At 41.9% G+C, this 25,695-nt stretch overlaps 1 protein-coding gene across 2 annotated transcripts in view; it reads left to right on the top strand.

Annotated features, from left to right (window-relative positions):
• gkap1 (G kinase anchoring protein 1) overlaps positions 1-25,695 on the top strand; it is a 57,309-nt gene that overhangs the window by 9,392 nt on the left and 22,222 nt on the right. For both annotated transcript variants that reach the window (XR_011962584.1, XM_072585655.1), the window contains exon 2: positions 24,884-25,045. Coding sequence is in view for 1 of the 2 variants with exons in the window: in XM_072585655.1 (XP_072441756.1) it covers positions 24,884-25,045 (162 nt within the window). In the remaining variant the exon portion in view is untranslated. The remainder of the gene's footprint in view (positions 1-24,883; positions 25,046-25,695) is intronic.

Genomic DNA, 25,695 nt, shown 5'->3' with positions numbered 1-25,695 from the left:
AAGAACCCTGGCAACAAGAGTTAACCCTCAAAAATCAAGTAGCCCTCAAGAAAATATCTAAGGAGACTAATAAATTTGAGAGCCAAATTTAGAGGGGAAATCAAAAAGAAATGCAAAGCAACATGACAGCATAGAGTCATATAGCACGGAAACAGACCCTTCGGTCCAACCAGTCCATGCTGAAAATGATCCCAAACTAAACTCGTCCCTCCTGGCTGATGTCCCTCCAAACCTTTCCAATTCATGTACTTATCCAAATGTCTTGTAATAAAATTAATAAAACTTAAATTTAGGAGCAAGTCAACCAAATTTAGAAGCAAGTCAATCAAATTTATTAAATCAAAAGCTTTTGGGAGTAGCAGCGTGCTTCTGACCCTAACTGCGGGACTTGACCACGCTGTCTCTCCCTGAACAACAGGTACGGCTGTTTTTATAGTCTGGGTGATGTGTACGACGAAAGCCCGTGAAAGACTGTTTCTTGTGTTCTGCGTATGCGCGTGCAGACATCACTGGTTCCAGGAACAGCATACCACGACGTTATATTCTGTAAGTATTTCTTCTTTCGTTAGTTTCTGTCTTCAGTCCCCCTCCTCCCCCCTCCTCCCTCCGCCTTGTGACCCGAGATATATAGGAGCATGATGAACAGACCACCTCCATCCTATAATCATCAGTCGGGGTGATTCCCAGGCCACTCAAAGTGGAGGCCAGCACACGGCACAATTCTCGCTGTCAAAACTTTACAACATGAGTTAAGGACAGCCATAACAATGAACATGACATGTGATTACATTTCTAACAAATAGTCCCCATGGTCATCCCTTCACCGGTGGTGTTTGTGAGGGACAGAGCTGGGGGAGCATGTGGAAGGTTGTAGTGAGGCTGGAACTAACCTTTATAGTTTGGAGTGTTATAATCTGCGGTCTCCCAGGTGACCTTATCATTGGCAGCATAAATTGTCGGGTTAGGACCTCGCATGAATGACTTGTGAAATTCTTTGTCAGGCGTACCCCCTCCCCCCCCAAAAAAAAACAATAGATAATTGTGAAGATCGCCCTGGTCCAACCACCATTCTGATTTATTAAACGGAATAGGTCTCTGGAATTCCCCCACTAGAGTGTGCAGGAATGTGAGTGCAGACCCAGCATTTAGAGATATTATTTTGCTGCATGTGCATATAGAGCAAGTATAGGTAACTTAACAGGTATCCTGCGCTTACTCCGTTGAACAGTACCGAGGTTGGCACAATTCCTTCGGTGCTAACCCCCAGTGGCTACTAGGCAAAGAGTGAAGGCAAAAATAAACAGAAACACTCCACAGCTTACAGACCAGAGTTATACAATGGTCCAAAGGCTATATTGCCTGAACGCAACAGCCTGAACTCTTAGTCTGTTCGCAATAACCGCGCGTACAAATGATGTCAACAGGTCTCGAGAAGAGTCAAGTCTGAAAAGAAATCAGAGGGTGAGAATCATCAACCAGTGTCTATATATTTCTTCAGTTGTGGCCTGTGTTTCAGACCCCCTTCTCTCGTCAATACAGGTACAGTAGCACTGCTAATGATAACCTCATATGGACCATTCTACTTAGGGGCGAAGCCTGGTTTAGCGGGTAGATTCTTAATCATAGCCTTATTACCCACTGATGGGACCTCTGGATAATCCTCTAATTGCATCTGTTCAACCAGCCCCTCCTGTTTGTCCCTGACCTTTCCACATCTCCTTCAGCTGGGCACTCAGTTCAAGCACACAGCAACGTATTCTATCGCGGAGAAGGCCAACATCGGAACCCCCCATCATAATGAACTCGGTCAGTTGCATTGCCGTACATGTCGTCAATTCATAAGGGGTCAAGCCAGTCGACCGGCTTGTGGTGGATCGGACTTGCATGCGTATAGCAGGAGGCCCTCAGTCCAGCATTTATCAGAAGGTTTTAAGAGTTCTGTTCATTCACTCCACCATGCCAGAACTTTGTGGGTGATACGGTATGCTAAATTTCTGTTTAATGCCCATCTGCTGACATGGTTTTTACAACTCTTCCAGTAAAATAGATCCCTAGGTTGGAGTCTCACCTGGGAATCACCACCTCAGCTAAAATCCTTGCCACAGTTTTAGCTGAGCAGTTCCAGGTAGGGTACACCTCAACCCGCTGAGTGAATTGGTCAGTAACCACAAGGCAATACATCTTCCCATGGTATTGGGGGAGGAGGTCCTGTAAAATCTATCTGTACATCCTCCAAGGTGCCTTTTAATTTTAATGGGGCTGCCTGGGTTGTGCTGGGCATATGTCACACAGCGGTGACAGAATCAAGCTATATCTGCCCATGCTCTTCCACCACTATTCCTTCCCAATGCTGGCTATCATATCATCACGCCCCACATGGGAAATGCCATGGTGTAATTACGTGGGGACCAGGACCTTGTCATTTAATCTTCAATTTCTCATCTGGCATGGCCCCCTGCACCTTTCACCTAGCGCATTCACCCTCAGGTATCAAAGTGTAGTTAGGTAATGCTTATGGTGGGGCCATCCTCAGCAAAGATAGCAGACAAAGGATGGATGTCTTCTGTCTGTCGAGCTGATTAAGCATCTTTGTCAGCAGCCTGGCCTGGCTCCCCTTAAAAATGTGCCACTCAGGGTTCTGTTTATCTGGTTCCTTCTGGTGGGCCTTGACCTTCAACGCTGCAGCCTTCGCTGGCCTCCAGTAAGGTCTTTATTATCTGCCCATGCTTGACAGGGGTGCCCCTGTTGTGACAAAACCCTGTCTTCCCAAATGGTCATGTAATCGTGGACAATCCTGAATGCATATCTACTATCAGTGTAAATGTTAACTCTCTACCCTGTCGCCTCCGTGAGGGCCACTAACTCCTCCACCTGGGCTGACAGGTCTCCTTCTATTCTCCCTGCTTGGTCAACTTATACACTTAATGGTAAGGTTGTGGGAAATGTTGCTGAACAAAGAAACCTCGGAGTGCAGATTCATAGCTCCTAGCTCCTAGAAAGGGCAGTCGCAGGTAGATAGGATAGTGAAGAAGGCGTTTGGTATGATCTCCTTTATTGGTCAGAGTATTGAGTACAGGAGTTGGGAGGTCATGTTGCAGCTGTACAGAACATTGGTTAGGCCACTGTTGGAATATTGCGTGCCGTTCTGGTCTCCTTCCTATCAGAAAGATGTTGTGAAACTAGAAAGGCTTCAGAAAAGGTTTACAAAGATGTTGCTAGGGTTGGAGGATTTGAGCTGTAGTGAGAGATTGAATATGCTGGGGCTGTTTTCCCTGGAGTGTAGGAGGCTGAGGGATGGCCTTTACAAAATCATGAGGGGTATGGATAGGATAAATAGACAAACTCTTTTCCCTGGTGTGGGGGAGTCCAAAACTAGAGGGCATAGGTTTAGGGTGAAAGCGGAAATATATAAAAGAGACCGAAGAGGCAATGTTTTCATGCAGAGGGTGGTGCGTTTATGGAATGAGCTGCCAGAGGAAGTGGTGGAGGATAGTACAATTGTAACATTTAAAAGGCATCTGGATGGGTATATGAATAGGAAGGGTTTGGAGGGATATGGGCCAGGTGTTGGCAAATAGGACTAGATTAGGTTGGGATAACTGGTTGGAATGGACAAGTTGGACTGAAGGTCTGTTTCCGTGCTGTACGTCTCTATGACTGTATAACTCATAGTTCTTTGTTCACTGCTGCCCATCCCGTTCGTGGCAAACCACCTACATATTTCCGCGAGCCGTCCACAAACAGGGTCTCGTCTGGTGCCTCCTTGGGTATATCCTTTATTCCACTTTCCTCTACTTCATTGACCACATTCCCCCACACGTGATTCACCATCTTCTAACATCTATTCTGCTGGATTTATCAGGGTATCTCGTACAATGATAATGGATTTGTTTGGTAGCAAAAGAACAGCCTCCACTTTACTCTTTTCATGTTAGAAACCATGCATAATTTTCCCATATTTAACATTTCTACAAGGGTGTGTTTAGTAGTATGCAAGACTATATTCCCTGTCATCACAATAGGCTCACTGACCTTCACTGCCCACACGGCACAGTCTAAAGCAGCTATACATCTGAGCAAGCTGTTCACTACGGGACCCTCAGCAACAGTGTAATACCCTATAGGTCACAGTTTATCACCATGGAGTTGTGTAATTACTGCCGAGTAAAAACCTCCTTCTTCATTACAGTAAATGTGGAAGTCTTTACTAGCACCTGGTAATCCCAGTCCCAGTGATGACATTAACTCTGCTTTCAGTTTTGTATAGGAGTCATCTTGCTCCGGTTCCCATTCAAGGGGTCTGTTGCAGGTTTTTACTGCCTTTTACCAATCATTGTATGGACTCGACAACTTTGGCAAACTCAGGGATAAAATTCCTGCAGTAATTAAACAAGCCCAAGACCTTTCTCGCACACAAACTGTCACGGGCCGTGGCATCTGTTACATAGCTGTCTCCCTGTCTGCAGACATTTCTTTCATGTCTTGGGTAAATTAAATGTTCCAAGTAAAGAAGTCTAGTTTTCCTAATTTGAGCTTTCTTTGGGCAGGCTTTTAACCTCTGTCCTGCAAGTGCTTCAGGACTAAGTACAGTGCTTCCTGATGGTTTGGATTCAGAAGCCATCGATATATTGGAGTATCTGACTACTGTGGGGCAGGTTGATCTCCCTGAGTACCTCACTCATTACATGGTGAAAGATAGCTGGACTATAATGGAATCCCTGGGGAAGTCTGGTCCAGGTATACGGTTTATCTCCGGTAAATGCAAATGTATCTTGGGAGTCATGATAGAGAATGATAGACCAGAATTCATTTGTAATATCCAGTACATTAAAGATTTTGTTGCTCAGGGAAGGCCCATTTAAGATTGTGGATGGATTTGTGACTATCGGGTATAATTTAGGATTGACCCTGTTAAGGGATGTATAATTGATTGTGAGACAGTAACTTCCATCAGATTAACTGACCAGCCACGTGGGGGAATTAGTAGTGCTCGGAGTGTCTTTGAGAATTCCCCTCTCCACTAATCCTTTTACAATTTCCACAATTGCCCTTCTGGCTTTGGGTTTTATGGGGTATTGGCGGAGCGGCTTGTGTTCCGGACCCTCCACGACTTTGGGGTCGATTTTAATCAAGCCTGTATCTAATTTAGTCTCCGCCCATTACTCTGGGACGGAGGCGCAATTGGTCCCAAAGCCATTAGCCTCTAGTTGCAAATCCCATAGAGGAGGCGACTTGGACAGTGCTCAGTTGGCTAGCATAAGTCCCCATTCTTTCCTTTCTCACATCAGAACTGGGCCAGATTACTTCACCCTTCCTGTAGTCTATAAAGGACTTTGTACTCCTTCTTTAAATCATTTCTCATAATAGTTCCTTCGTTATTTTTAAATACAGAAAATCGCATTGGTGAATATAAGTTATCGATATCTACCAGAGTGGTCTCACTCAAGTACTCAAGGGTTCATTGTCCGTTAATCCCCATTACATAAGTCGTTTTGTCAGTTGTGGGCAGGGCTCCCGTGTCCACAAGCATCCATACTGTCTGTCCCCCTCCCAGTGCAGACATGTAAATCCTTTCCTCCTTATCACCCGTGTCCATGGGGGCTGCCAGATGTCAGTCCGATGTATTCTCAATGTTTGTTGGTTTGCCGTGTTTTTCCCAACAAGTGTCTTCAAAGTGGCCCCGTTTTGCCACTGGACTGACAGACACATGGGCTTCCCGTTGTTCTGTTTCCTCCCTCTACAATCCCAGGCAAGGTGACCCATCTTGCCACAATTGTGACAAATGTGTTTGGATTTTATCTTTGTGACGGCACCTAGGTTTTCCTGCTTTATGCGCATGGCAGGGTTTTCCTTCTGTGTCTTCCTTGACACCTGTTGCCCATTCTACGAGGGCGTCATAGTCTTGGAGAATGACAACCCCCATTTTTAGGACTGCCTGGTATGTGGGAGACAGCCCATCCTTGAAAGCTTGAATGAATGCCTCGTCAGAACGGTCTGAGTGGGGAATCCCTGAGCATTCTTAGTAGATACTAAAAGGTCATTCCCCATATTTGGAGGTGCCTTCTCCCTTCTGTTGTTTGGTATTTGGCATTTTTGCCCAATTGATGGGCAGTTTTCTCAGAACAAGCTGGATTTCAGCCTTAAATCTGCCAAAGGGCTCCTGCTAATCCTCCCTATCTGCTTTAATTAGGGTACCCTGGGTCCATCTGCGCCTCCTGTAATTTTGACTTGGTTGCTGTGCGGCAGCAGCTATGTCAGACCCATCAGATACTAGATGCCACTTCTCCTGATGACATGCAGCCTGGACCAGTTGGTGGATTTCCCTTAAATGTAATTGGTGGCCCACCCAGATGATATCTAATTCAGCCCAAAACTTTGCGTTATTACTGTGGGGCTGTAAGCGACCCAGGGAAGCTAAGGTCTGCTGCAATTCGTCTGGTGTAAACGGCTTTATTTTGCATGTGCGTTAACTCCTTTCCCACTGCGAGTTACCCAGGCTGAGTTAATTTCCTCGGGAGGGTTGTCTAAATGTTCAGGGCGTGCTACTGGGCCCTTCCTGAGCATTATAAGGGGGCAGTGATCCCCACTGACTATCCTCTAGGAACTGAGGTTTCTTTTCCAGTTCCCTTAGTCATGATTGAAGCATTTGTTTTTCCTTGCTTAATTTCCTTGTGGATTCCAAAGTTTGACCTATGAGGCAAGCCAATTGATGAACCAAAAGGACACCTATTTTCTTGATCTTATCTTTCTTTTCACCCTCAGCTAATTTCACTGTTGATCTCTGGTTTGGGATGGATCCCACCCACTCTTTCTAATGAGTGAATGTCTATCCATCATATACTGGTTAATGAGAGACCCTGGCAGTTCCCACTGATCTCCCTGTGCTGCCAAATCACTCAAAGGTTTATACTCTCAGATCCTATGTCAGTCGATCATGTAAACCATCAGCCGCATCTCACCCGGAATAGTTCCTATCGGAGTCCAGCGATACCTGTTTTAGGGAGAGATCATTTCCCCATATCCCACTTATTTAATTGAGGCATTTATCTCCGGCAGGAACAGTCACACTGGCATCTGAGTATAACTCAACTCAGAGGCCACACAACAGACATTCTCTCATTCACTCTTACCAGATCAACAGCTTCTGTAGTTTGACCTGCTTTTGTCCAATATCCTGCCCCGAATCCAGGAAGGTGGCCACCCTACCTGGGACCCATGAATAGGCCCTGCTTACAGTGCAAATTTGAGCAAGTTCATCAAATTTAGAAGCAAGTCAATCAAATTTATTAAATCAAAAACTTTTGGGAGTGGTAGCGTGATTCTGACCCTAACCGCGGGACTTGACCACACTGTCTCTTCCTGAACAACAGGTACAGCAGTTTTTATAGTCTGGATGATGTGTACGACGAAAGCCCGTGAAAGACTGTTTCTTGTGTTGTGCGCACGCAGACATCACTGGTTCCAGGAACGGCATACCACGAAGTTGTACTCTATACATATTTCTTCTTTAGTTAGTTTCTGTCTTCAGTCTTTTAAATGTTGTAATTGTGCACACATCCACCACTTCCTCCGGAAGTTTATTCCACACGTGAACCACTCTCTGTGTAAAGCAATTCCCCCTCATATCTTTTTTAATGTCTCACCTCTCACCTTAAAGTTGTGCCACCTAGTCTTGAAATCCCCTATCCTAGGGAAAAGACACCTGCCATTATCTCTATCTACACCCCTCATGATTTTATAAACTTCTATAAGGTCACCTCTCAACCACACAGCCTATCCACCCTTTCTTTATAACTCAAACTTTCCGTACCTGGCAACATCCTGGTAATTCTCTTCTGAACCCTCTCCACTTAAAGTCCATCCTATAACTGGGCGACCAGAACTAGATATCTTATTCCAGAAGAGGCCTCATCGACGTCCTGTACAACCTCAACATGACTTCCCAACTCCTAATACACAAAGAATGAGCAATGGAGGCAAGTGTGCTAAACATCTTTATGAGCATCTTGTTTTTATGTGACACAAACTTTAAAGAAATATGTACCTGAATCCCTGGGTCCCTCTGTTTTACAAGATGAGTGGTGCTGGAAAAGCACAGCAGGTCAGGCAGCATCCGAGGAGCAGGAAAATCTACATTTCGAGCAAAAGTCCTTCATTCCTGCTGAAGGGCTTTTACCTGAAACGGCGATTTTCCTGCTCCTTGGATGCTGCCTGACCGACTGTGCTTTTCCAGCACCGCTCTGATCTTGACTTAATCTCCAGCATCTGCAGTACCCACTTCCGTCCTCTGTTTTACAACATGACACAAAGCTCTACTTTTAATTGTACCAGTCCTACCCATGTTTGTTGTACCAAAATGCAATACCTCGCATTGATCTGGATTGAACTCCATCCAGATTGTCATAAAAGGGAATCTAAAAGTCTTCTATATCAAGTCATTACAAAGCTGAGTTGAATTGAATTGAATTAGCTTTATTGTCACATGTACTCAAATGAGTACAGCAAAAAGTTTATAAATTGCCATTTACGGCAGCATCTTAGGGACAAAGATATCTGGGTGCAGACTCTTCAGTAGAAGTTCTTTGGAAAAAATCACTAAGAAAAATAAAGAAATAAAAAGTCTAGTATTACAGATTGTAGGATTAAATTAGAAAGTGGGGAAATCAAAATTCCAGATAGTGAAGTAGGAAACTAGACATAATCTTTTTATTTCATAACCAATCTCTTTACAAAATGCAGCATTTTATATGCTGCCTCCTCCTTAATCACCAGTGTCCCAGCAGTTTGCATTGCACTGTTTTGAACAACTGAAACAAATTAACTAATTAAACTGTCATCAAGTCCCACCTGCACCAGAGATGTGTCATAATAGGTTGATTTTTTAAAAGATTGTTTAAAGAGGGCCTGTAGTTGCAGCTGAATGATTAAGATGGATTTAATGTTGATGGGGGTCATTCCCTGCTGGTTTGGATCCTGTCCAGTGCACTTCAGAGCTGCCTTGTGGTGCAATGTACTTATCCCTAGACCGGGAGGCCCTGGTTCAAGTTCCACCTGCTCCAGAGGTGTGTAATAATATCTCTGATTAGAAAAATAGAATATATTTTTTGAAAGAAACTGACATTTAAAAAGTCCTTAAATGGCTGCCACAAGAAAACCCAGCTTTTAAAAGAAATTTAAATTCAAAATAAAATTACATTTTGGAGGAGATGATGCACACTGCCTCCTGCAGTGTCCACCAATCATGGAATCGCATCAAGTTTGCAAGCCGATCCCACAAAGATTCTTGTGTACATGATCAGCACTCTTCACCTGTGTATCTTTTTTTATATAGATATTTTTATTGAAGAAAATGGAAATTTTTTAAACATTTTTTACAAACTTACAAAATAACACAAACAAATATAAACACTAATATACCATTATATATTAAATATTAACCAAAACACAACAAACACAAAAAAGGAAAAAAACCCACTCAACTAAGAGCTAATCTAATCTACAAATAACCAAAGCATATAATAGAATATCTTACATTACTCAAAAAAAGAAGTAATTAAATAATGAAGTACATCTCAGAATGAATTAACATCAAGTCATGATAAAACCCATATTCATACGGGATTCCTGCCCCCGGGGACCCTCAGACCAGCCAGAACCACTACCACAACTAGATAAAAGCCCTTGACAATATGGCCGAAATATCTGTATTTATGTGGTTCAGGAAGGGCTGCCATATTTTATAGAATAATTCCGTTTTTTGGTGCACCATAGTTGTAAGGAAGTCGAGAGGAATACATTCCATGATTAACCTGTGCCAATTCGAAAGTCCTGGAGGACCTTCAGCTACCCAATTTACTAAGATATGTTTCCTTACGCAAAAGGAGAGAATGGAAAATAATTTCCTCCCGTGCGTATCCAGGGAGGGCAGGTTCGAGAAGCCTAGGAGAAGAGATACTGGATCTACTCCAATTTCTGCTCTCAAGATTTCTGTCAGTGCATTTGCTACTCTGGTCCAGTATTTACAGATCTTCTGACATGTCCATAAGCAGTGTGTGAGTGTGCCCTCTTCTATTTTACATTTAGGACACACTGGAGATGTTCCTGCCCTAAATTTTGCCAGCTGTTCCAGTGCTATATGAGTCCTATGGAGTATCTTTAGTTGGATGTCTTGGCTTCTATTACAAATCGAGATCTTTCTGGCATTTTCCCAGATGTCGTCCCACATTTCTGAAGGGATTTCCAACCCCAACCCCAATTCCTGATTCCATGTTTTAAACAATTGTTCCATGTCTTTCAATACTTCATTCTGTAATGAGTGATAAGGAGTGCTGACTCAGGGTGGACCCATTGGCCATAACACTCTTCTTTCCCTATCCGATTTATAAGAGCTGTCTAATGATATGGTTGTCTTCTGTGTATAATCTCGAATTTGGAAATATCGATAAAGGTCTCCATTGGGCAGTCCAAATTTCTGGTGCAGCTGTTCAAAAGACATCATAATCTCCCCATCAAACAGATCCCCTAAGCAAGAAATACCTCCAAATCTTAAATGTAGCGTCTGTGTGCCCCGGTTGAAAATCCCATGCTCCCATTGTAGGAGTATAAGGAGAGGTTTTTTGTGAATTACCCTTGTCTTGCCGCATTATCTTCCAAGCTTTAATTGTATTTAATACAATAGGGTTATGTCAATGTCCAGCCAGATTGATTGCTGGTCACATGAGACACAGTTGGCTACGTAACTTAATAGAGAACTCAGCTGGTACTTCATAAGGTGTGGAAAATTCAGTCCTCCCCTTGTTTGTGGGAGCTGCAGCTACTTTAATTTAATAAGGGGCCGTCTATGATTCCAAAGAAAGAACCAAGCCAACCGTATAGTTTACGCAATGCCGGCCTTGGCAGCATCACAGGGAGCATTCTCATAGGGTGTAAGAGACGAGGCAAAATATTCATTTTAATTAGAGCTATTCTGCCTAACCAAGATATCTGGAGATCCACCCAGTGTTGAAGGTCCTGCCTTATCCTCTCTAATAGGTACACAAAATTGGCTTTGTACAGCTGACCAAAAACTGGGGTGATAAAGATCCCTAAATATAAAAAACCCTCCAGAGACCACCGAAAAGGAAAGCAAGACACGTCCGATAAATTAGACATATTAGTGAAGCCACCCATCGGCATGGCCTCCGATTTTGTGAAACTGATTTTGTAACCTGCGAATGCACTGAATAAATTAATTACTTGGATCAAGCGGGGCACGGATATCAAAGGATTACTAAGAAAAAGGAGAATATTGTCTGCATAAAGGATAATTTTATGTTTACCTGAACCAACCCTCGGACCCATTATATTAGAATCGGCCTGTATAGCTTCCCCGAGTGGATCAATTATTAACGTGAATGATAATGGTGAGAGAGGACATCCCTGACGACAGCCCCTACCCAAGCTGAAGCTATCTGAACCTAAACCATTGATAATCACGGCCGCTTTGGGGTCATTGCGCAATATTGACACCCATTTGGCGAATACCTCTCCGATACCAAACCTTTCCAGTGTGTAAAACCAATATGTTCATTCAACCCAATCTCATGCCTTCTCTGCATCTAAAGAGACTACTATTCCCAGTATTCTTTCTTGATGACAGACTTGGAAAACATTTAAAACCCTTCTAATATTATTAGTTGATCTATGGCCCTTGAAAAACCCCGTCTGATCTTCTTTTATAATGTATGGTAAAACCCTCTCCAGCCTTAATGCTAATGTTTTAGAAAGAATTTTAAAATCTACATTTAGCAAAGATATTGGTCTGTATGATGTACAGTCTTCTGGGGCCTTTCCTTTTTAAGGATGAGAGAAATATTTGCTTCTCTCATCGAAGGCGGGAGGCAGCCCTGACTATATGAATAATTATACATGTCTATAAGTGGACCAGCCAGTACTCCTATAAACTCTTTGTAGAATTCAGCCTGAAATCCATCTGGGCCATCTGCTCTGAAGTTGCCTGATTGCATCAAGTACTTCCTGGGTTGTCAGGGGAGCATTCAGGATCGACACCTGTTCCGGGGTTAAGTCCAGAACGGCCAGACTTTTAAAAAAGGACTTCATCTTCTTAGCTCTGTCTTCACAATCCTGTGATTTATACAGATCAGAATAAAACTTTCTGAAGGCTGTATTGATCCTTTTGAGGTCATGAATCAAAGTAACAGCACTTTCCCTCATGGACGTGATAGCTTGAGGGACCTTTTTTCTCCTTGCGCGATATGCTAGGTATCTTACCAGGCTTATCGCTGTATTCATATAGTCTTTGTTTTGCAAATAATATTTCCCTCTTTGCTGTTAGGGTGAGTGCGGTATTCAAGTGCCAGGGGCCAATAGCATGATTAGCCATACGGTTTAATTCCTACAGTCTATTATCTTTAGCCTTCTCCGGTGATCCAAAGTTATAAACAGATCCTTCGTGGCTGAATCACAGGGTTGCTGGGTAACGCAAGGAATATTGGATGTTTAAGTCTTTCAGACGCTTCTTCACCTCATCAAATGCCCTCCTTTTGCGGACCACAGCTGGAGAAAAATCCTGGAATAGCACAATCCTAGAGTCCTTGTACACCATGGCTTGGGGATCCTTCCCCAGGATTCTAGAGGCTTCCAGGAGCATCTGTTTCTCTCTCCAGCATTGGAGCCGGAACAGGACCGGGCGGGGGCACGTATAGCAACCTGGTGGGTCCACTCTACCTGCACCTGGCCTGATCTGGACTCCAGCTTTAATATTTCAGGGAGCCATTGCTCCCAAAAAACTGCCAGATGGCCTTCCTCTTCCCGTTTGGGAAGGCCCAGCAACCGAATATTTTTTCGAGAGCCCGGACCCGGCCCACAGCTGATTCAGCGGCATTCTCTGAGGTCACAGCCTTTAGCTCCGCCTCTCCAACGCAATGTTTGAGCTTTTCAATTTCTCGGTCGTGCTTTTACAGCGTGACCAAGAGTGACTACCACCTGCTCCTGGATTCTTCAATTAAGGCATCGATCCTCTCCTGCAGCTTGTTGATCATGGAGACCAGGCTCGCCTCTACAGGTAAGTCCCCCGAGGCGGCCGCAGACGACCCCACTGCTGCTGGAGAGAGTGGGGGAGGGGTCTCTGCCTGTTACGAGCAGTTTCCCTTTAGTCATTTTAAGCACCGCACCAAACTGTTCAAGTTTGGTGCAAAATTACTAAATATGCTGGGTAAAAGTTATTTTAAATGGTTTAGAGGATGTGGTGGAGGTGGGTACCCCACTTTGCCTGAGCCTTGCACACAGCACTACAGACTCCGACTTGCTGGGTCGCCACCACCTTGAATCTCCCCACCTGTGCATCTTTAACCATATCATTAATAATTTATTAGCAAAAGAATGGCAAAAGGAGGAGTGAGACCTTTTGGGAAACTAAATGTAGATTTGTATATGCAAGTAGAGTTATGACCGAGGATCTAAAAGAATACTTTGCAAGCTACTTTACCAAGGAGGAAGATGCTGGTAATTTCACATTGAGAAAGGATATATTTGAAACACAAGATGGACTCATAAATGATGTGACATTTGTTTTCTTCTCTTTCCTTGTGTCTTCCTGAAATCTGTACAATGAGTTTAACTAAGGCCTCTTGATGAGTTATCATGCTTTAATCTTTTTCTTGCATGTGGTAATAATTGCACTAGCCCCTCACAATTGTCATCATGATTTGTGGTCACAGGATATGAATAGCTAGAGCTAAATGATAGAGGAGATATTGATAAAACAGTTGGGCTTAAAGTTCATAACCCACTAGGACTGGATTGGATGCATCTGAGGATACGATGTTGCAGTGATTTAGGGCTCTTGTGGTGCAGTGGTAATGTTCCTACCTGTGGATTTGGAAGCCCCAGATTCAAGTCCTATCTGCTCCAGAGGTATGTTGTAACACATCTGAACAGGTTGGTAAGAAAATATAGATTGCAGAGAATTTAGGGTTATTGTAGTGTCCCTACTTCTGATCCAGGAAGCCTGAGTTCAAGTCCCAACCTTCTGTGGAGACATGTAATAAGATCTGTGAACAGTTTGATTAGAATATATATATATTGAAGGGGCACTGGCCACCATCTTGCATTCCTCCTTAGCTACAGTTTCAATGGCAGAAGACTGAAGAATTTCAAAGTTTCACCCTTGATCAAAAAAGGGACACTCGATATGAAGTTCATAGGTCAAACAATGAATTTCAGATGCGGAATCACTTGGTACAATTATATCTGAGTAATTTATATCGCAACAAAAGTTACACTGAGCAAGAGAAGACATTCAGTATTCTAGTTAAGATGGTTTTTACTTTTCACTGATTCTGTGCCACCATGTCGCAGTGGGCGGCATGGTGGCACAGTGGTTAGCACTGCTGCCTCACAGCGCTAGAGACCCGGGTTCATTTCCCGCCTCAGGTGACTCTCTGTGTGGAGTTTGCACATTCTCCCCGTGTCTGCATGGGTTTCCTCCGGGTGCTCCGGTTTCCTCCCACAATCCAAAAATGTGCAGGTTAGGTTAATTGGCCATACTAAATTGCCCGTAGTGTTAGGTGAAGGGGTAAATGTTGGAGAATGGGTCTGCATGAGTTGGGATTCAGCAGGTCGGTGTGGACTTGTTGGGCCGAAGGGCCTGTTTCCACACTGTATGGAATCTAATCTAATGTAATGGTAGTCCATGACTTCTGACATCTGTTCTCTTCTCTTACCTTGTGTCTTACTGATCTGTACAAGTTGAACTAAGGCCTCTTCCTGAGTTAGCGTGTTTTAATCTTTTTCTTTCTTATGTTAATAATTGCACTGACACATCACAATTGTGGTCTTGATTTGTGGTCACAGGATATAAATAGCTAAGCAGCCTATTAATAATTTTCTTGTATAACTATTTGTTGGCTTGATGGCTCCCTATATCCATTTCTTTATAACATCAAAGTCCAAAGATTTGTGGTTCTTAAAATGAGGGCCTTCATGTACTTGTATAAATTGGAGAAGCTGGGTTGTTTTTCTTGAAGAGGAAGAAGTTGAGAGGAGATGTGTTAGAGTTGTTCAAAATCATGAAGATTTCAGTCAGAATAGATAGAAGTGTTCCCATTGCAGAAAGGTGAAAACACTGGTTAAAGGTCATAGGCAAAAGAATCAAGGGTAACGTAGAAAATTCTTTATTTTGACACCAAATGATAAGGATCTTGACTGTTGCAGTGGATCTCCAAGGTTGGAGGTTGGTATGGTTGATAATGGGGTATTTGAAACAAAGTTGGAGAAGTTTGTGTCATTTAGGTAATGAAGATTTTATGTAAGTCATTTAATAAAAAGATAAAATTGATCTTAATAAAATTACTTTAACTTCCAGGAGTAAATATTGCCTTGTATTAACTATATTGCATCATTGGTAGTTTCAGATATTCTGTTCACTGACAATATGTTCAGCTGACATTAAGCTTGCTTGCAGTTTGTGCTTTGAAATTGCAACCAGGTTAACAACTAAAAGTAAATTTTATTTCTTCATAAACACTGTTCCTTTGTTGCAAAAAAACACATTGAATTTGAAGCCAAAGCCTGACCTTTAAAATATAAGCAATTCTACTCCCTTAAACCCAGACTAAAAATAATTATTTTCAATACAGATGATTTGTTAAATTAAAATTAGGAATTTATTTGGGTTCTGATTTTCCATATCGCCTTTGCACAGGTGAAAATTATTGGTTAAAAATTCTTCACTTTGCAAAGTGAATTTAACCTCTAATTGCAAAGCACTTATAAAAATACATAAATTATATCTACGTGACTTTGAGAAGAGATCGAACTGTAAAATAGATAAATCATCAAATGGTTGTTCGGTGGTAGAGAATTAGGGTATTGCTTTTAAAAAAGTCATAGCGTTGTACAGCACAGAAACAACCCTTCGATCCAACTTGTCCATGCTGATCATGGGCATTAATCTTGTCCTATTTGCCAGCATTTGGCCCATTTCTCTCTCAACCCTTCCTATTCATAAACCCATCCAGATGCCTTTTAAATGTTGTAATTGTACCAACCTCAACAATTTCTTCTGTCAGCTCATTCCATACATGCATCACACTCAGTGTGAATCTTGTTTTGGACTCTCACACCCCTGGGGAAAAGATGTTGGCTATTCACTCTATCCATGCCCCGCATGATTTTATAAACCTATATAAGGTCACCCCTCAGCCTCTGATGCTCCAGGGAAAACAGCCCCAGTCTATTCAGCCTCTCCCAATATATCTTTTCTGAACCCTTTCAAGTTTCACAACATCCTTCCTATAGGAGGAGACCAGAATTGCATGCAGTATTCCAAAAGTGGCCTAACCAATGTCCTGTACAGCTACAACATGACCAACCAACTCCGATACTCAATGCACTGACCAATAAAGGCAAACATATCAAACAACACCTTCACCATCCTATCTACCTGCGACTCCACTTTCAATGAACTATGAGCCTGCACTCCAAAGTCTCTTTGTTCAGCAGTTCCTCCCAAAACCTTACCATTATGTGTATAAGTCCTGTCTGATTTGCCTTTCATAAATGCAGCATCTCACATTTATGTAAATTAAACTCCATCTGCCAGTCCTGGGCCCATTTGATCAAGGTCCTGTTGTACTGAAGTAACCTTATTCGCTGTCCTCTATACCTCCAGTTTTGCTGTCATCTTCAAACTTACTAACCATTTCTCCCATGTTCACAACCAAATCGTTTATATAAATGATAAAAAAACAGTGGACCAGCACCAATCCTTGTGGCAAACGGCTGGTCACAGGTCTCCAGTCTGAAAAGCAAACCTCAGCACCATCCATTGTCTTCTACACTCAAGCCAGTTCTATATCCAATTGACTGGTTCACCCTGTATTCCATGTGGTCTAACCTTGCTAACCAATCTACAATGCAGAACCTTGTTGAATGTTTACTGAAGTGCATGTAGATAATGTCTACTGCTCTGCCCTCATAAATCATCTTTGTTACTTCTTCAAAAAACTCAAAAGTTAGTGAGACATTATTTCCCATGCACAAAGTCATGTTCACTGTCCCTAATCAGTCCTTGCCTTTCCAAATACATGTACATCCTGTCCCTCCGGATTCTGTCCAACAATTTGCCCACCAACGATGTCAGGTTCACTGGTCTGTAGTTCCCTGGCTTTTCCTTAGCACCTTTCTTAAATAGTGGCACCACGTTAGCCAACCCCCAGTCTTCTGGCACCTCACCCGTGACTATCGATGATACAAATATCTCTGCAATCGCTTCTCTGGCTTTCCACACAGTTTTGGGGTATACCTGATCAGATCCTGTAGATTTATCCACCTTTATGCTTTTAAGACATCCAGCGCCACCACCTCTGTAATATGGAAATTTTTCAAGATGTCGCTATTTACTTCCCGAAGTTCTCGATCTTCCATATCCTTCTCCACTGTAAATGCTGATGCAAAATACATGTTTAGAATGTCCCCCATCTCTTGCGGTTCCAAACGTAGGTGGCCTTGCTGATCGTTACGATGCTCTATTCTCTCCCTAGTTACCCTTTTGTCTTTAATATGTTTGTAGAATCCCTTTGGATTCTCCTTAACCCTATTTGCCAAAGCTATCTCATGTCCCCTTTTTGCCCTCCTAATTGTACTCCCACTGCCTTTATACTCTTCTAGTGATTCACAATATCTCTGCTGTCTGTCCTTGACAAATGCTTCCTTCTTATTCTTAACCAAAATCTCAATTTCTGTAGTCATCTGGTAAACCAATTATGAGCCTTGGCTTTCAGCCTAATAGGAACTTACCGTCTCTCTGGACTCTTATCACAATTTTGAAGTTTTCCCACTTTCCAGCTGTCCCTTTACCTGTGAACATCTGCACCCAAACAATTTTTGAAAGTTTGTGTCTAATACCATCTAAATTAGCTGTTCTTCAATTTAGAACTTTAACTTTTAGATCCTGTCTATCCTTTTCCATTACTATTTGAAAACTAATAGAATTAAGATCACTGGCCCCAAAGTGCTTCCCGACTGGTATTTCAGCCACCTGCCCTGCCTTATTTCCTAAGAGTAGGTCAAAGTTTGCACCTTCTGTCGTAGGTACATCCACGTATTGAATCAGAAAATTTTCTTGGACACACTTAACAAATTCCTCTCCATCCAAGCCCTTAACAATATGGCAGTCCCAGTCAATGTTTGGAAAGTTAAAATCCCCTACTGTAATAGCTTGACTATTCTTACAGATAAATGCAATCCCCTTACAAATTTGTTTCTTAATTTCCCTCTGACTGTTGGGGCATCCCTTTCATTGTACAATCCCTTTCTTATTTCACAGCTCTTTCCAGATAACTTCCCTGAATATGTTCCCAGGAATATCCTTCCTAAGTGCAGCTGTAATGTTATCCCTTATCAAAAACACCACTTGCCCTCCTCTCTTCTTCCCCCCCCCCCCCCCCCCCCCCCCAAATTCTATTCTATTCTTCCTATAGTATCCAAACCCTGAACATTAAGCTGCCAGTACTGTCCATCCTTGAGACACATTTCTGTAATTGTTATGATATCCCAGTCCCATGTTCCCAACCGTGCCCTGAGTTAATTTGCCTTACTGGTTAGGCCTCTTGCATTGAAATTAATACAGTTTAACTTATCAGTCCTAGTTGGTTCTCTGCTTTGTTCCTGCCTGCTTGACTTGCACCTCTTCCCAACTGCACCAGTCTTGGACTGATCTGTTCCCTCAGTATCTCCCTGGGTTCCAACCATGCGCCCCCCCCCCCCCCCCCCCTCCCCTCCCCCCAGGCTCCTATGAGTCCAAATCATCCAGAGCAGCCCTAGCAAATCTCCCCTCCAATTCAGAAGCAATCTGTCCTCCTTATACAGGTCACTTCTACCACAGAAGAGATTCCAATGATCCAAAAATGTGAATCCTTCTCCCCTGCATCAGTCCTTGGCCACACATTAACCTGCTCTATCCTCCTATTCCTATCCTCACTAGCTCGTGGGACTGGGAATAATGCAGATATTACTGCCACCGAGGACCTCCTTTTTAAATTTTTGCCTGACTTCCTATATTCTCTCGTCCTTTTCTCAAACTGTATCATTAGTTCCAATGTGTTCAACAACGTCCTGCTGGTTCTCTCCCCTTTGAGAATATTGTAAACCCTTTCCAAGATATCCTTGGTCCTGACTGCAGAGAGATAGCATACATTCTGATGCCTCACTGTAGGCCTCAGAACAACATCTGTCTGTGCTTCTGACTGGAAATTTCAATCAATTGCTTGGAACCTGGCATTTGCCTTGTTACCTTAGAGCCAGTCTCAGTATCAAAAACCTGGCTGTCAGTGCTACCTTCCCCTGAAAGTCCATCAACCCTTACATTTTCCAAGACAGCATATTTGTTTCAGATGGGGATAGCCACAGGAGATTCTTGCATGATCTAGATCTATCCCCTACTTTTCCTGGGGGAGATGACCATCTACCTGAGTCTGTCTTCGGCTTATCTGCCTTCCTGCAACTGCCTTCTATCACATCCTAGCTTCTGTAAATTCCCCATTGCCTCTAACTGCCACTCCAACTGATCCATTTGATCCAAAAGAATTCCCAGCCAAACACACTTCCTGCAGGCATAATCACCAATAATGTGGAAATGCTCCATAATTATCTGTATCTGACAGGAAGAGCACATTGATCTATAAAAACCATCTTTGTACCTTAGCAATTTACAGATCCAGAGTATAGCAAATTCTGTTTGCTCTAAAAACACTGCTGCAAGCCAACTTAGTACTTATGTTTTCATATTTTTAAAATTTAATCAAGAGACCATTCTCAATAAAAACATGATCAAAATAGAATCCACTCTACTGATTACTGGAAACTTACAAATAAAAACAATAAGGTTACACTTAAAAACTAGCCACTTAGCTGCTCTCCTGTTGTGAACTTCCCCACACAGGCTTTTCCAAGGTCAGCTGTGAATTTTGCTGGTTTTTTTTTTCTTACACAAACTCCGATGTCCAGAGATAATCTCAACCAAACAACAGAGGCAGTTAGCTGTGCAGGTTACTTCTAGGCGGACAGCTGTGTGGTTTATTTCTCCATTTGATTCACTTTCCATGTGGTCACTACCTTTGTCTCTCTTCCTCCTTTTTAAAGTGCCATTGGTTTGATCGTGCATTGTTTTGGAACTTTGGGGAGAAGCAAACAGCTTATAAAACAGTAATTATTGCTCCTAAGGTCAGAGGAAATCAGCTCCAACACTGAAACTACCTCAATTATTTCTGTTTTTCATCTTGGATTGCCCAGATGTTTTGTCAAAGCTTTCTTCTTATTTTCATCAGGACAATTTACAAGAACTTTTCTAGTTTCTAAAATGCACACAATCAATACACCTAACATCACACCAACACTGCAAATATGCTGCATTACTCACTTGTATGATGGGGCCAAATTTGTTTTGGACTTGAGGAGAACACCCTGTGAATAGAGAACATGACTGCTGCATAATTTCAGCACATTTCTCAAACCTTTGGAATTCCTTGCTCTTCCGGAGTAAACTGAGGTAAGTTGAGTACTTTTCAGGAACAAAAGTTAATTAGGCCCATTCATCAAGCTTGGCAAATAATATCAGACAAGCATATCTCCTTGGCTGTTGGCAATAAACAAGATACTTATCACATCTAACAGGTCTGTGTTTGCAAGACTCTCAGATTAGCATCCAACATTAGATATTATTCTGAAATTGAACAACATTTGCTCAATAATCCTGAGTGTGTACAGAATTATGCTGATGCAATTTGGAATTGTCAGTTAGGCTCACAGTGTAGCACAATTGCATGTAATGGGAACCACATATGTAAGTATATAGTTTGCTTCTTTGTGATCCGAAAAAAAACACTGCATATTTTTAAGCTGAATGAATCGATGATAGTTATTTTCTCCTTCATTTTTCAGAGCCTTCATTTTTAAGAATCAACCTACCTAGTTTAAGATTTAAATTGACAGTTAATTGGCAGTCATTATTAACTGGTGCATTCTGTATAGCAAGCCCTTAACTAATCAGGGTCCACTTGAGAATGTGTGTAGGATATAAGTAGGCAGGGAAAGAGTTAAGTTCTGAGTTTTGTGGAAACGAGGTTCAGCTGAGCATGACTCAGATCAGATAAGAACTTGCAGTTCACAATGGGGCGCTGGAGACAAAGGTAAGTGGTTAATAAGGTGGGAAAGCATTCATTATGTAGAGCTATTTAACAAGATGAGGAAGCAATCAGTATGTAAGGTCAGCTTAACAAGGTGAAAAGTATTCATTATGTGAAGCCAGTCAAGGTTAAGAACATTCATTGTGTAACAGCAGATGGCTTAATCTTCACAATTGACACTTGCTGATTGTAATGGTCACCCAATCAATATGTATGTTGCCTTATTGGATGCTCCTTCCTGTCCGTGACTATATAGATCATTAAGAATTGGCTGTTCCAGAGAAGACTGTGAACCCATGTCCCTGTGCACATGGGCGATCGTTCTCTTTCCCTCCGGGGCCCGGAATAAAGATGAAGGAGGTAAAACCATACTATGTCTGAGTGTTTTGCTTTGACTTGGGAGGGAGAAACGGGGCAACAATATTGGCATAGTTGGCAGGATCCAAACGAATAGTTATGATCAGACGGTGTCAGCGGTCCGGAATATTGGTGTCTCGAGACAGACGGGCACACAAGGTCATCTTTTAAACCTTGATCCCTCTCGATATTCCGAGACGATCCCCTCGCTCAATTGTTGTCTATTCTATGGATTCCTCAAATGGTAATTAGTTCAGTCGAGAGAGACAGTTTCGCAAGTGTGCTGACAAAGAGGTTCGAGTCCTCTGCGTAGTATTGGGATTTGAGTCCCCTTGAGGGGTGGGTGCAATTGAGGTTCGAGTCCCTTGGGTGGGTTAATTGAGGTTCGAGTCCTCCGCGCTGTGTTTGAGTGGGATTTGAGTCCCCTCATGGCGAAACTTGAGGTTTTGCGAGACTTTATTCTGGGGAAAGAGTGGCTTCATCTGTGGCACAATGTGGTCCGCTGTGAGGGCTTTCTCTTTTTAGAAGTGTAATTTCAGTGAGAGGATGCAAAAATAATTAAAATGAGAAACGCTGTAACTAATGCTTGGTTTGAAAAAGGAGTGTTTTGGTGTAAATTGTGCCATGCTCAGAGTGTTTGATGTTTAAAATTTTGGGTTGTTAAAACCCAGTTTGAAAATCCTTTTAAGTAACTGTTTTGTCTTGTTTGAATCAGGATGTCAATTCAAAGTGTTTTGTGGGCTATGTAATGGGGCAGATTTTGTTTTTAACATTGAAATTGTACAACATTATGTCCTTTTTAAAATTGTCAAACTTGTAACCTTGGAACAAATTGAGTGCTTTGAGCCCCTGAGTTGTTTCAAATTCTACAATGCCTGTTTAAAAGAAAATTGGGTCAGTGGTCATGCTTTAGCCAGATGAGAGTATTGTTTCATAATATCTTTGCTGTGTTTTTAAAGCAGAGTGTTCACAAAAAGAAGAGTACATTTTTAGTTTGATGTTTTAAGATTATCTATAGAATATTAGAACTTGAGGCTGAGCTGTTTAAATGCTGTAAATTATTGCTAAGACTTCATTGGCCACCTTCATATTGCACATTCAAAGAGTGTTGATCTCTGACAAAGTTGCCACTGTAATTCCAACTGCTTTATTTGGGAAGTTCCATTTGGAGCACATATTTTAAAATATTCAGCATTTGTTACTAAAGCATGGGAAACATTTTGTTGTTTTCTTGCTGTTGCAGACTTTTGAAATACTTTTCCTGATAGCTTTCTCATTAGCCAAGTATCAATTTGTTAAAGGAAAATAATTTTTGAATAACCTGAATGGAGGGACCTGAGGATTTGATTTTGGGACTATTGCTTGTTGTTTATAATTGACTGAATTGTTTAGGCAGTACAATTTAGAAGTTTATGGATTGTATAAAACTTGATAATGTTATAAGTCATGACCAGAGTAACAGACTTCGAAGGTTAAATTAGGCAGACATAATTTAGTATAGTTAAATGAGTGACTGTCTTCATACTGATAACCACCTTAGCAAGGAAGGAATGAGAGAGGAAATGCAAAGATACTTTCAGCAGCTAACATCTTCTCTAGAGTTTCTCCATTCACAGGTAAAGCCTGCCTTTGGACCACCGCCCACCCCTCCGCAACCTGATCCAACGGATTCAATCAGCTCCTCAGTCATGAGCATGAAAAGTGAAGAAGCTAACAACAGTGAAGAGGAGGTCTGTACTCTTTTTGTCAGTGGCCTTCCTATGGACATGAAACCACGTGAGCTTTATCCTCTCTTTCGATCATTTAAGGGATATGAAGGTTCACTGATCAAGCTCACATCAAAACAGCCAGTTGGCTTTGTTACATTTAACAGTAAAGCGGGAGCTGACACAGCGAAGAATGCTGTGTTTACCTAGCCTGTAGCTGCTGCAATGCACACTCAGATGTGCTGGTATCCTCCATCTGAAGCATCTCCAGAAGAATGGAAGTCTTGTCAGTTTTGTGAAGCATTTAACTGCCCTTATCCAAGAAATCAGATATCTGTGAGGAATGATGCAAGAACAGACTGAATTTTGTTTTCAGGTTGGACTTTACGGAAGGAGATTTTGGAGAACTGACTCATTTCAACTCTACTTGGAGGGGATGGAGTAGTCACTAAGGACTGTGATTTCTTTTTCCACATGGGCGGATTCTTCAAATTCTATTTACTGTAACGGACTAGTAATTTTTATTGTTATAATCATTGTATACTGTGTGTCAATAATATGCTTAAAGGCTGTTAGAGTCTTCTGAAAGCTGGTAATACCTTTGGTTATCATGGAATGATAAAAGGAGGGAATGAGAAGGTGTATGGAGTATGACCAGGTAGAGAAAGAGTCAAGATTAGAGTGGTGGTGAAAAAGCATAGCAGGTCAGGCGGAATCCAGGGAGCAGGAAAATCAACATTTTGGGGCAAAAGCTCTTCATCAAGAATGAGGCCTCATTCCTGATGAAGGTCTTTTGTCTGAACGTCAATTTTCCTGCTTTTTCGATGCTGTCTGACCTGCTGTGCTTTTTCAGCACCAATCTAATCTTGACTCTCATCTCCAGCGCCTGCAGTACCCACCTCTGTCAGGTAGGGAAAGAGTTAAGTTCTGAGTTTTGTGAAACAAGGGGTTCAGCTGAACATGACTCAGATCAGATAAGAACTTGCAGTTAACAATGCGGTGCTGGAGGCAAGGGTAATGGGTTAACAAGGTGAAAAAACATTCATTATGTAGAGCCATTTAACAAGATGAGGAAAAATTCAGTATATATGGTTAGCTTCACAAGTGAAAAGTATTCATTATGTGAAGCCAGTTAAGGTTAAGAACATTCATTGTGTTACAGTGGATGGCTTAATCTTGGCTTGACACTTGCTGATTGTAACGGTCACCCAATCAATATGTATGTTGCCGTATCTGGATGCTCCTTCCTGTAAGTGACGATATAATTCATTTAAGAACCTGCTGTTCCAGAGAAGACTGTGAACTCCTATCTCTGTGCACATGACCGTTCTCTCTCCCTCCAGGGTCCAGAATAAAAATGGAGGTAAAACCATACTGTGTCTCTGAGCGTTTTGCTTCCACTGAGTGGGGGACCGGGACGACACACTTGCTAACCAGTCAGCACTCTCCTCTCATATTATTTGCTGTTTTATATAGATGTTTCTTGTGATTTCCTCAGTGTATTCAAGACAGACTTCAACAAAATGTATTTTCTTTAGCAATATTCAAATCCTGAAATGGTTTGTCTTTAAAGTCATATTCATATCGCACAAAGATATATTGATTTTCTTTTTTGATTTTTGCTTCTTTTCAAAGCTAAGAAGTCTAGCCTTTGGAAAAAATGTTTCAAAGTCTTGTTCTGTTGCTAGTCCTGGTGTAAGTACTCGATCATGTCAATCAGACCAATTTCTGAACAATCAGAATCTACCAGTGGCAGAGGGTGAGAAGTGGGAGCAATGGAGAGAAAAGGATGAACAGGTGAGAACTGATGATAAAATTGAATGCATTAACAATATTCCAACCATCAGTCATAATTATGTTTTTGTCATTCATAATGACTTTACACAAATTGATTTTTATTAACAAACCACTACTGATCCAGATTATAGGATCGTATCTAATCACTGTCTCTTTCGTTGTCATTGGAATGTGGGACATGACAACTGAAGAAGATACTTGATACTTTTTTATGTTAAAAGAGACCAAGTGAAACTAATGATATAATTTTATGCTATCTAGAGAATTAACTAATCAGTTGATGTTTAATCATTCTCAATAGAACAGTTAAAGTAAGCAGACGTAAATACTGCCAATACTTTCATGTCCACTCTTTTTTAGCAGTATCATTATTCTGTCGTAAAGTCACAAGTTAATGCACTATGTGTATTTGCTTAATGGCTGTCATCATTAGCGCAATAGGCTAAATTGTGTCCCACATAAAGCTTATCCAACTATTTCCAGAAGGGTCTTGCAGTGCATTGGTTGTGCTAACTACCTCTGGCCCAGAAGGTTCACGTTCCAAGTCCCAGCTTTCCCAAAGGTGTTATAACGTGTTCAAACAAATTGTTTGAAATAAGTACTGTCCATAGATAGTGGTTTTGAAAATGCCACATTTTTCTGAAATGCTG

Source organism: Chiloscyllium punctatum, chromosome 2 (assembly GCF_047496795.1).
Source record: "Chiloscyllium punctatum isolate Juve2018m chromosome 2, sChiPun1.3, whole genome shotgun sequence".
Lineage (NCBI taxonomy): Eukaryota > Metazoa > Chordata > Chondrichthyes > Orectolobiformes > Hemiscylliidae > Chiloscyllium > Chiloscyllium punctatum.
The sequence above is the reverse complement of the archived record's forward strand: the minus strand, read 5'-3'. Positions and strand labels throughout refer to the sequence as shown.